This window comes from Physeter macrocephalus, chromosome 18 (assembly GCF_002837175.3).
Source record: "Physeter macrocephalus isolate SW-GA chromosome 18, ASM283717v5, whole genome shotgun sequence".
Lineage (NCBI taxonomy): Eukaryota > Metazoa > Chordata > Mammalia > Artiodactyla > Physeteridae > Physeter > Physeter macrocephalus.
Window position 1 is genome coordinate 50,036,341 of NC_041231.1, and position 12,445 is coordinate 50,048,785.

A 12,445-nucleotide genomic window follows, 5' to 3' on the forward strand; every position below is an offset into this window, starting at 1 on the left:
GCGCAGGCTCAGCGGCCATGGCTCACGGGTCCAGCCGCTCCGCGGCATGTGGGATCCTCCCAGACCAGGGCGCGAACCCGGTTCCCCTGCATCGGCAGGCGGACGCGCAACCACTGCGCCACCAGGGAAGCCCCATCTCTCTTTTTAAAAAAAAAAATATTTATTTATTTTTGGCTGCGTTGGGTCTTAGTTGCAGCACGTGGGATCTTTTGTTGCAGTGCGCGGGCTTCTCTCTAGTTGTGGCATGCAGGCTTGGTAGTTGCAGCACACAGGCTCTCTAGTTGTGGCACACAGGCTCCAGAGTGCATGGGCTCTCAAGTTGTAGCGCACAGGCTCCAGAGCACGTGGGCTCTGTAGTTGTAGCGCATGGGCTCCAGAGTATGTGGGCTCTCTAGTTGCAGCATGCGGGCTCACCTGTTGTGGCATGTGGGCTCAGTAGTTGTGGCGTGCGGGCTTAGCTGCCCTGCAGCACGTGGGATCTTAGTTCCCCGACCAGAGATCAAACCCGCGTCCCCTGCATTGGAAGGCGGATTCTCAACCACTGGACCACCAGGGGAGACCCTCTTTACTTTCACAGCAAGTATACATAACTATTTTTTTTTAAGTATCATGCAGTATTTTGTAACAGCTTTTTCTTTAGCTTTTCTTCCTGTTCCTTCAATTACCTGGAACTAGTGTTCAGTCTCTTTACCCTGAGAGTAACAGCCTTGCAGGCAGAAGTGTGTTTCTCTCTCCCTTAGCACAATAACCAACACAGAAAGAATACTCAAAGATCTTCATTCATTTGACAAATATTTATTAAGCACCTACTATGCACCAGGCACTGTACATAGGCACAGAGTTTATAGCTGTGAACAAAATCACTCATGTTGCTTACGGTCTAAGAGAGACTAACAATCTAATGTTGATTTAGGACCTCCTTTCAAGTCCTAGATAAATAATAAAGAGCAAAGAAATGAACATTAATTTTAAAAATATATCAATTAAAAAACTGTGAAACACATTGAAAATACAATTTTACTCACTGGCATGACTAAATCTGAGTGATATTTATTTTACTCACCTCCATCTTTCTTTCTACTGATAATCCTGTTTTTCAGCCATTCTTTGGTTTCTTCCTTGACATCCTGAGCAAGTTCTATGACAACCAGAGGCGTGAAAGAGCTCTCATGAGTATCCAGAGCTGACAAGTTCGCTTTCATCTTTGACAAACTTGCTGAAAATAAAAAGCAAACATGGGTTATAATGGGAAAAATAAATATAGACTGTATTTGTATTTTCTCTTAATTAAACCTAATTCTGGCTTCCTGGACAGAAGAAAATTTCTCACGAGCCAGATGGGTTACATGACAGGCTCACCCAATGGCTCACAGCACCTGTGCGAGCCAGGCCCTATACAAAAATGAGGGAAACACCACTCGTATCCATAAGCAGCTCAGAATATGGCAGGGGGTACATTCAGGTAAGTGAAGGATAACAGTGTAAAATGTGCTCACACAAGAGGACTAAGAAAGTATTTACAAAGGGTGTGACCTGAACAGGATTTAGAAGAATGAATAGGAGTTTGCCAGATCAACAACGGATGGCATTCTAGGCAGAGGAAATAGTGTTCCCCTACAAAACAATGATGAGAAATAGCCAAGAGACTCAGAGAAATACAAGTGAGTAGGTACAGCTGGAGCATTAACTATGGTTAGGCGAAGGGAGGATGGGAGCTGGTATCTGATGAAGGCCCCTGATTATTACAAATTAACGGGGCCTTGTCCAACAAACAATGGGAATCACCAATTCATTATGGGCAGGGAATTGACAAAGCCCAATTTCATGTTTTTGTATGGAGGTGATGTCTCCAGCATCAGCTTCCCTTCCCAGTGTCCCTAACTTTCTCAGGGATGTCATCTTTATCTCTGTCACCAAGCTGGGAAGATAATGGAGTCAACCTGGAAACCCACAAATGGCATCGGTCACTAAGGCCTGATGGCCTCCCTCAAAAATGTTTCTCATGTGGACCTCTCTAACTCCATGATTCTCAACAGGGGCAATTTTCAGACTTTAGACTCATTTATTCTAATTTTGTACTTAATGTAAATTTTAATGACTACAAAGTAGAAGTGCAAATCAATTCTTGGGAACAATCACAAAAGGAATGACCAACAACACAGAACATCTTTCCTTTCTTTGGGGGAAATTACAATCTTTCAGCAAGCTGATCAAACAGATCCAGCTTGTTTGGCCTGGACTGATAAGCTTTGTTTCTCTCTTAACAGAGTATAAGTTTTGTCTGGGGCAATACTGGTGTTATAAATCAATACTGGATTCAAATAATACTACAAATACATCAGGAATGGTATTTCAAGGTATCAGCCAAATCAAACTCCCCAGGCTAGGATCTATGAGGGAAGCCAGGTCAAAATAGGACCAACTACAATGAGGTATCACCTCACACTGGTCAAAATGGCTATCATCAAAAAATCTACAAACAATAAATGCTGGAGAGGGTGTGGAGAAAAGGGAACCCTCCTACACTGTTGGTGGGCATAAAGAGAAACAAAATTGAGTTATTTGTAGTGAGGTGGATGGACCTAGAGTCTGTCATACAGAGTGAAGTAAGTCAGAAAGAGAAAAACAAATACCGTATGCTAACACATATATATGGAATCTAAAAAAAATAAAGGTTCTGATGAACCTAGGGGTAGGGCAGGAATAAAGACGCAGACTTAGAGAATGGACTTGAGGACACGGGGAGGGGGGAGGGGAAGCTGGGACGAAGTGAGAGAGTGGCATGGACATATATATGTATGCATATGGCTGATTCACTTTGTTATGTGGCAGAAACTAACAACATTGTAAAGCAATTATACTCCAATAAAGATGTTAAAAAAAAAAAAAAACCCCAAAAAATAGGACCGAGTTCTCACCTCCAAATAGCTAATGATATAATCAGGAATTATAAAGAATTAAAGAATGGTAACAGATAGCCATTAAAGCTATGGGAACTCAGAACACTTCATGTGCAAAAGTTATCAATGAAGTGAGAGTAAAGGCCCAACCAGAGCAAAGTAGTAACATGTTTGTAAGCTACGACCATTTGAGAAAGTATGCTGCCATTTACCTCTGACCTGACAGCCAGTAAGGAGTCACTGGGGGTTTCTGAGCAGAGGATTGGCTATGTGTCAGAGTGAGAGAAATCTCAACAGGTAAGTTTAGGGGGCGTTCTTCATGGTATTCTTTCAACTCCACTGAACTTCTGAAATTTTTCAAAACAAAAAGTTGGGGGGAGGCTTCCCTGGTGGTGCAGTGGTTAAGGATCCACCTGACAATGCAGGGGACACGGGTTCGAGCCCTGATCTGGGACGATCCCACATGCCACGGAGCAACTAAGCCCGTGCGCCACAACTACTGAGCCTGCACACTACAACTACTGAAGCCTGCACACCTAAAGCCTGTGCTCTGCAACAAGAGAAGCCACCGCAATGAGAAGCCCGCGCAACGCAACGAAGAGTAGCCCCCGCTCGCCACAACTAGAGAAAGCCCGCGTGCAGCAGCAAAGACCCAACGCAGCCAAAAATAAATAAATTAAATTAACTAATTTAAAAAAAAAAGTTGGGGAAAAATGTTAATCTACCAGTAGACTACAGAGGCTTACCATCATCATCTTTTACATGGAAATATCAAATACAACAAACATTAATCATGTGCTTATTATGAGCCAGGCCATGATGGAGTCTGAAGATACAAAAGTAAATAAGGTCTACATCTTACTTTTGAAAAGCAGGTGTGCATCAAATCATTCTAACACAGGGCTAAGCATAACAGTACAACTGCAGTAACCCGAGGGCTTGGGGCAGCCTGAGAAGGGAGGCTGAGAATGGGACAGCCTGCAATTTGGAAAAGATACCCAGATGATTCCAAGGTTTCTAACCTGGGATATGGGAAGAATGGCTGTGAGTTAGCAAATAGCAAAGATGGAAGGAATGGTGAGGTTAAGGGGACAATACAGGGCTCAACAGGGCATATATGCACAGGCATCAAAGGTCAAAGTTTTTTAGCCTTTATGCATTGCCTAATGTGAGTGAGAATTATTCACAATGACCAGATCATAAAACAATCCTACTGAGAAAGTAAGGCAGGTTTCAGTTCCAAACATGTATATGAGCATTATCTAGAAGCTCACAGTAAATACTTGCTCATTGATTTATTGTTATCGGAGATACTGCATGCCTTTCATTACTCAAAGCATGACCTCAACAAGACTTCCAATATATTACAGACAAAAATGTCACAATCTCTGATATACGAAGAGTTCTTATAAATCAATAACAAAAAACACGAAAAACTAAAGTCACAAAGAAGAAATACACACTTGAAAAGATGTTTAAAGTTACTAAGAAAGAAACGCAAAGTAACAATGAGTTATTTTTCCCTTTTCAGATTTGTTGAAAGATGGACAGAACCCAGGTCTGGCGCGGGAGTAGAAAACTGGGCATTTTCACACATTACTGCCAGATGTTGTGATTTGATACCACCTTCCCAGAAAGCAGAGTAGCAATCTGAAAAACAACATTAAATACTCATACCATTCAACAGAACAATGCTAGTTCTAGGAATTTACACCAAACATATAATAAAATAAAAAATGTACATAAATGTTCATTACAGCTTTCTTTTTTTCTGTCTTTCCTTTCTTTCCTATAAAGTCAAACAACAGGATACTGTCTAAATAAAGTATAACTATACAATAGAACCATTAATACTAGGATACAGATCCAACTAAATTAACATGGAGAATGTTTCATAACACTTCATAAGGTAAAAATGCAAAGTATGACCCCATTTATGAATATATATCATCCACAGTAATATCAAAATGACAACACTAGCTAACACTTGCTGAGGATTTACTGCATCAAAGCACGGGCTACACATTTTTATGTGAATTAACTCATTCATTTCTCACAGCAACCCCATGAAGAAGGAACTTTAATGTTTCCATCTTACAGATGAGAAAACTGAGGTGAAAGAAGTAAAGTAGCCTGTCCACATCATGCAGTCGCAAGCAGGGAAGCTGGGCTTCAAAACCAGGCAGCCTGGTGCCAGAGCTCACATCCTTAACCACATTTGTGTATACATATGTATTCATCACATGTGATATGAGTGTATTACACACACTTGTGTTAGTCACGGTGTAGGTATGTGTGTTTAACAAAAATTCCATCAGTGATTAGTCAGATATATTTCTCCATTCCCATTTCTAGGTAGTAGGATTTACGATGAGTTTTATTTTCTTCTTTACATTTTTCTTTTTGATTTGAATTTTAGTGAGCAGGTATTTCTTATGATTAGGAAAAAATGGCTTCTATGTTCGTAAAACAGAAGCCTCACATTTTCAACAGTAAGTGTAAAATATACACTGTAGTATAGACCAAATGATACTTTTAAAATTACCTAATACAAGATAATATTTTGCTTTATTCCTCAGATCAAAAACATACTAACTTTGTACACAAGAAGTCGCCTAGCTTCAAAGATTGTTTAGTTTTGGGTAAAAGTTAACGGCATATAGAATGAAAGGACTCGGTACCTATGCAAGTCCTATCCAGGAGACTGGCAAGAGCAGCGCAGGAGTTGGACTAGGAGAGAATTTTTAGAACAGAAGGAGCCTTAGGGGTCAATTAGTCCCAAGACCACACTATTTCATGTTAATAAAACCCAAAGTAGTCCCAAGACCACACTATTTCATGCTAATAAAACCCAAAGTCACACAACGAGTGTGACAGAGATAAGACTGAAATCCAATGCTCTTTGAATGACACCATACCATATGCAAAAGACCTTTTCTCCCCGTTATTTTGAACTTAGCCAATTTATAATCTCACCATCAAAAGTAACGCTGGCCTCGCCACAGCTGTGTAGCTGTGTGCTTTCACTTGTTAGAGTCTCACAGACTAACACCAGTGCCAGTGTTGCTTGGGTTCTGCTCTGAGCAGTTCAGTGGAGCCTGGTAAGCCTCAACCCCTTCAAGGCTCCAGTATATAAGACACTCTTGGAAGTTTCAACACTGCTGTTTTCAGCTGCTTCACACTTGTGCCATCCACTAGGCCACAGTGTACTTACAGGCTGGGTGACCTAAGTGGCAGGAACCTATCTTACACTGCCCGTGTTCCCGTCCCTGAAACCCTGTGCCCTCCTTCTTGTGTCCTCTGCTCAGGGAATTTCCATCACTGTACAGTAACACCTCTGGGGATGCCCTCTCCTTGGGGGATTCCTGCCCTTCTCTGTGTTCTGCATGCAACATCACTCTTGCAGTTCACCGACCAGCGCAATCCAGGCCTGCTCCAATCCCACCTCTTCACGCTGGCTGGCCCGACGGCATGAATACAAAGTGTAAGGTGGTGAAAATAAGAAGCCTCATGGCAGCATGGGCTAACCTGAGTTCTGCAATCCACTTTCACTGGAGGGTCTTAACAGAGGCTGGTTCCACCATTACCATGCACACTAGACTAGTACGTGGGACCAAAATACCACCTGGGGGGACATGAGGACTTTAAGCGTGGACACAGCAGAGGGCCTCACGGTTCCGGTTGGGGCTGATCTGAAAACAAGCAATGATTCAACACACAGCCTTCCTGGGCACTAGAGGGTAGAATGATTTCTGCTTCCACAGCCAATTTCCCCCTTTTATCCAGACTGTCAGCCAGGCCAGCAGCCAGGAATAACTGTAAAGCACAGAGCAGCTAGGTCCCATATGCTCTGGGCACAGGATCAGTAGATAGCCATCTCAAACTCTGTTCTTAATCACGTATTGAACTGCACACAGGGCTAAAGGAGACCTACAAAGGAACTGGATCCCTGTGGCTCTTACATTAGCTATTGGAATCACCTGCCTATAGTAAGAGTTAAATCCTGACCTTGGTGGTTGAAATGCACATATGAAAAGAAACTCACTGGGAGTTCAACCATGGAGGGGGGTGGTTCACATATTTTATCACGGTTCAAAAAAAGAATAATGGACCCTTTATTCTCTTCCTGAGTTTGGGTCAAGAAAAAACATCAATGGAATTATCATAAATTCAAAGACTAATAAGTAAATGCATAAGGCTGTCTTTAGGAAGCACCTTATTTCAGACTCAAGGAGAAACACAATCCAAAATGACAAAATTACTCTCAGTCATAAGGCAGAATAGGAACACATCAGTGAGAGAAAAATGAAGGGCCACACTGATCAAGCAGGAAGATGAGCAGGATTTCCTAGGAGAAAACCTGCAATTTTAATGGCCAGTGCTAGAAGGGACAGGACCCCTCCGGAGGCCCCCTCTAAGGTGTAAGACAACTTAGAGGCAGTTAATTATGAGAACAATTGTGGGACAGTCCTCCTTGAGACCTAGGGCAGCTGTCTCTCAGAGTCACCTAAGATGAGGGCAGATCTGAGAATGAAACATCAGCACTGCACACATGCACCCTCACTAAAGAGTTTCTCAGTGACACCCACAATGTAGGGGAGCTGGTGAGGCCCATTCCCTGAGGAACATACCTAGGAGCCTCATGGCCTCAGGACTCCACAGGAAGGTGTAGGAGAGATGAGACACAACACAATGAAGACAGCCTCACCACAGCAGTCCAGGTCCAAGCCTGATTAGATGCTGCACTCATACTCTCTTTCTACACTTGGTACCCCAGACACTGCCAAGATTTTGCTTATTTGAGCTGGAATAATGTCTGAAAACCTAGAGCAACAATGAATCTCCGCCCCAAGCACAGGACCTGGCACACAGCTGAAATGCTAATATGTGATAAAAGAATGAATTCACATGATGAACATACCACCATTTAAAAAGATGTTTAGGGAGAATTTTTAATGATCCAGGAAAATACTAAAAATACAAAGGGAAAAAAAGAAAAATACAAGGTAATACAACAATATGACCCCAACTATGTAATACGTACATTTAGATACACAAAAAAATACAAAAAGAATTAAGAATTGCACAAAAATGTTAGGGTTGGTGAAATTACATGGAGTTTTCATTTTCATTCTTATACTTTTCTCTATCTTCCAAGTTCTCTTACAGTGAAAAAAAGTTTCACTGAGTTTGTTTTTTGTTTTTTTAAGCACACACAGTCTCCAATTTACCAGGACTTTTCTATCCCTTTCCATTAGTTTAAATCTTTTCAATTTCATTCTTCATCTGCAATTCTACAATTCTTTCAGCAATAACTGGTCAGAATAGATACGATCTACTTTCCACAGCTAATTTAAAACTGTTTATCATACTCACAGAATGGGCTCTTAGAAAACATCTAGTTCTCTAGCTCGGTGTGACTTTAAATTCAAAGTAGCCAGATAAGAAAGATTTTAAATTTTAAAGTAAAAAAAAACCCACAGGATTAATATTTTTAAAATTAAAACTCCGCAGGATTTAAGGGAATGTGATACGACTGCTTTTGAGTCTGAATAAAAACCTCAACTCTGAACTTTGTGCGGGACCCCCATACACCGTCTGGGCTGCCGGAATAGGGTTCCACAGAACACAGCGCCGCACCAACGCTGGCGCTGCCAAGGCTCCATGGAAATTAGAAGCATTCCATAGGAGAAGCACCCCTTCCAGCCACGTTTCTCAGGTGTCCCAGGCATTGTCCCTGACTTTCATCTAATACTTAAGCTGTACTGTGTGTCCCAGTCGAAAGCCTGTAAACCCGATCACCCCGATGTGAGAGCACAACCCCGCAAGCTCACGCGGGTCACGCCCGTGCCGAGATACCCGAAGCTCCAGGCTCTCCGGACAGTCGGGGAAGCGTGAATCGTGGGCCTCCGTGAGCTGGTCCTTCCCTCAAACGCCCTTCACTAGGCTTCGTCGACTCCTCCACCCCCACTCATCTCATTCCCCGTTGCTCTGGAGTCCCCCAAGCCCTCGCATCCTGACTCCACCAGCCACCAGATTTCAGCTTCACCACGTTTCTTCTATCAACCCTCTACCCTCAGACCAACCTCGGCCCTCTGCAGCTTCCACCTGCGACTGCCACTCCCACCCGAACGACAGCCAACCTCGGCGTCCCTCCCGGTCCTACTTTCCCATTCCCGGAATTGCCAACCCCGGGAGGTACCCCGGAAAGGAAGGGCGGCGGCCGGGAGGAGTCCCTGGAAGCGTCGCGCCGCCGCCCGACAGCCCGGACTCAACCACCTGCACTGACCCAGGCTCTGCGCTGCCGAGAGCGAGGGGGTCCGAGGTCCCCTCCTCCACTCACCGGCCGCCACAGCACTCCACGTCTTCGGGGGCGGGCCCGAGAGCCTGCTAGTCCCCCAGGCCCGGCGAGCGACTCTCGCAGCGTGAGTGACACGACGGCCTGCCGGGCGGGCACTAGCGCCGGGCGTACAGGGCGGGGCCGGGACGCGATCGCACGCCGGCGGGGGCGGGGCCGAGGCGGGGGAGGCGGGGCTTAGCGCTGGGTCGCACAGGGCGGGGGCGGGGCCTAGCGGTGAGTCACGCCCGGCGGAGACCAGACTGCTCCAGTGAAACACTAGACTGGCCTAGTCTGGCTGTCGCTGGGAGTGAGAGCGGAGACTGCTAAGGAAGAGCCGTGCCTTGTGGGCTGTCCCTCCGCGTGGGGGCGGCACCACGGTGAAGAGGCGGGGCCTCGCGGGGCTGGGCTGTCACTCCGAGAGTATGGGGGGGCGACCTGCAAAGAAATATGTCCGTTCACATTTTCCTCTTTTCCGTCTCTTAAGGTCCAGAATCCAACTTTCTTGTCACTTTCAAATATAAGAACAAGTCTCATTTTAGTTGTAATTCACTTTCAGGCAGTGAAAAACCCAATTCCAACATATTATTAAAACTTCATATCCAATGAAGCCAAATACCTTACAGAGGTCTATAGGGTCTCCTAGCCCCGCCTCCCACTACGTCTCAAAACCTCGTACTCTCCCTTTTTCTCCGCCCTAGCTACATTAGTCTCCGTGTTCTGCCCAGAACTCACCAGACAGCCTCCCGCCGCCCACCTCGGGATCTGTGCCCTGGGACTGTGTTTCCAATGCCTTGCAAGCTCTTCGTTAATTAAGGAGATGATTTATTTCCTCCCTTCCCTCACGGGAAGCGGGAACCGAATCTCACCTTCTCACTGAGGCTCTTTCTGACCATCCTATTTAATACCTGCTCCCCTCCCTACCCCACTATCTTACCTTAGCATATTTCTTTTTTCCGCAGCACTCATCACCTTCTAACGTTTTATATTATTATATTTATTGTCAGTCTTTCCCTAGAATGTAAGCTTCACAAGGACAGGGATTTTTGTCTGTTTTATCCACTGATACATCCCCAGTGCCTAGAACAGCGTTAGAGTCACAGTAGGCATGCAATAACTCAAAGGAATGAAAGAAAACAGTGCATGAACCCTTTCTCCTTTCGTACACGCAGTTCAGTCCAGACAGATGCCTCGAGGTCCTACAACGCCAGAAAACCCTTGTCTGCTTTTCCATCCTCTGCCCCTTCTCTGTGTCTTCCAGACTCAAGACAGGAGACAGGGAGACCAGGGGCAAGGCACAGAAGCCTAATTACTTGCGAGGGGCCCTTTGTTGATCTTTCTAGATGCCTGTCATAGCAGCTCACAACGTTATTGGCCAGTTCCCCTGCGGCCATCATGGGTACGGCCAGAAGTTCTTTCTCTTCTGAAAATCTGGACAAATTGTTTATGAGCTTCAACAAGTTTAGACATTGATTACTCAGTACATTTTTGTTTTTTAATTGCACTCTTCCTAACTTCTCATTCCTTGAATTTATGGCCATCCCTCCATATAATGTCATCTTCTGATATTTATATGACTGGAAGGATTGGAAAAAAGATTGAATGGAAATGTTAAAAATACGTTTCACACAGATGGTCTCCTTTCATCTCCACAATTAGCACATTAAAACTTTGTGTTAAGTATGACAAATTAGCTGTTGGACAACACAAAGGGCAGACTTCAGTTAATGACATGGATTCCTGTATCAGTTAGCTATTGCTGTGTAACAAATGACTACACAGAATTAAGGATTCCCTTTTGCATCACTCTCCTTTTGGGCATTTCCTTCATAATCTCTGGCACCCAGAACCCCCTTTTTCCAGTTCTGCTGGCCAGAGAGATAGGGTTCTCCTGGAGTCTGCCATACTTTATATCTGTTGTGCTGCTCTGTGCAACTGGGGCTGCCCTCGGGACAATATTGAGGGGAAAGAGAGAAAAAACGACAGGGATTCTCCCCATACTCTGCACAACAAGTGTCCTTTTTCCCATTTCCTCTGACCAGAGGGACAGGTTTGCTATCAGGGTCTAGTTATCCACATCACTGTACTATAGCAGTGAAGCTCTGTGACTGGGACTGGCCTCAGGACAGACTGGGGAGAAGAAAAAGCAATCAGGAGTTTTCACCCCTTTCTCCAGCTTGCGGTAGCCTTTTTTTCATATTTTGTCCAGAGGTTTTAATAGTCATCTGTGGTGGACATAGGCTGCAGTGGACATAGTCCATTTCAGCCAGAACCGGAACTGATCAATTTAATAAATGAAAAAATGTTTTTATTTGTATTTCTCTTATGAGTGATAAAGCATATTTGTATTTCATTTGCCATGAATTATCTATTTATGTATTTTGTCCACTTTTCTACTGGATATAGAAACACTTTATATAATAGTAAGAATGGTCCTTTGCTTAGAAATGAATGTCAAAACTTTTTTTCAGTTTGTCATGTCTTTTGACTTTTCTTATACTGTTTTACTTGCTTATTTTTTGTTTGTTGGGTTGGTTTTTTTGTTTGTTTTGTTTTTTTGGCCATGCAGACCTTTTTCATTTCTAATTGGTCAACTTTTATCAAGCTATTGTTTTACTATTTACTACTTTTGGGTGTATTAAACTTAGAAAGGACTTCACCTCTCTTAGATTACTTTGAAAATCCTTCCATGGTTTCTTCTTAATGTTCATGATTTTGCTTTTTTCCTTTAAAAATCTGACCCTTCAGGAATTTGTTTTGATGTGAATTAAGTACAGTGGATCCAACTTTGATAGCTATGCATTTGCCCAACCTCAAATACTAAATAATCCCCAACTGATTTTAAATGCCACTGTTATCATAATTAAATTTATTTCTGGGGCTTCCCTGGTGGCGCAGTGGTTGAGAGTCCGCCTGCCGATGCAGGGGACACGGGTTTGTGCCCCGGTCCGGGAAGATCCCACATGCCGCGGAGCGGCTAGGCCCGTGAGCCATGGCGGCTGAGCCTGCGTGTCCGGAGCCTGTGCTCCGCAACTGGAGAGGCCACAACAGTGAGAGGCCTGCGTACTGAAAAATAAAAAATAAAAATTTACTTCTGCGTTTTGGTACTTTCACAATATATCATTTTCTTTCTTTAAACTCTCCAATACAGTCAGAAAAGGCCAACCCATCCCAAAAGTTCTTGAATCCCTCATTCCCATCATAGCTA

At 43.9% G+C, this 12,445-nt stretch overlaps 1 protein-coding gene across 5 annotated transcripts in view; it reads right to left on the reverse strand.

Annotated features, from left to right (window-relative positions):
* Positions 1–9,359, reverse strand: part of ANO10 (anoctamin 10) — a 261,614-nt gene extending 252,255 nt beyond the window's left edge. For 4 of the 5 annotated variants that reach the window (XM_055079716.1, XM_055079715.1, XM_024132265.3 and 1 more), the window contains exons 1-2: positions 9,244–9,359; positions 1,064–1,216 (exon numbers count right to left, since the gene is read on the reverse strand). In XM_055079716.1, coding sequence (XP_054935691.1) covers positions 1,064–1,202 — 139 coding nt within the window. In that variant the 5' untranslated portion in view covers positions 1,203–1,216; positions 9,244–9,359. Of the gene's footprint in view, positions 1–1,063; positions 1,217–9,189 lie in introns of all 5 variants that reach the window. The other variant, XM_028478458.2, reaches the window with a different exon arrangement.
* Between the last annotated feature and the right edge of the window lie 3,086 nt (positions 9,360–12,445).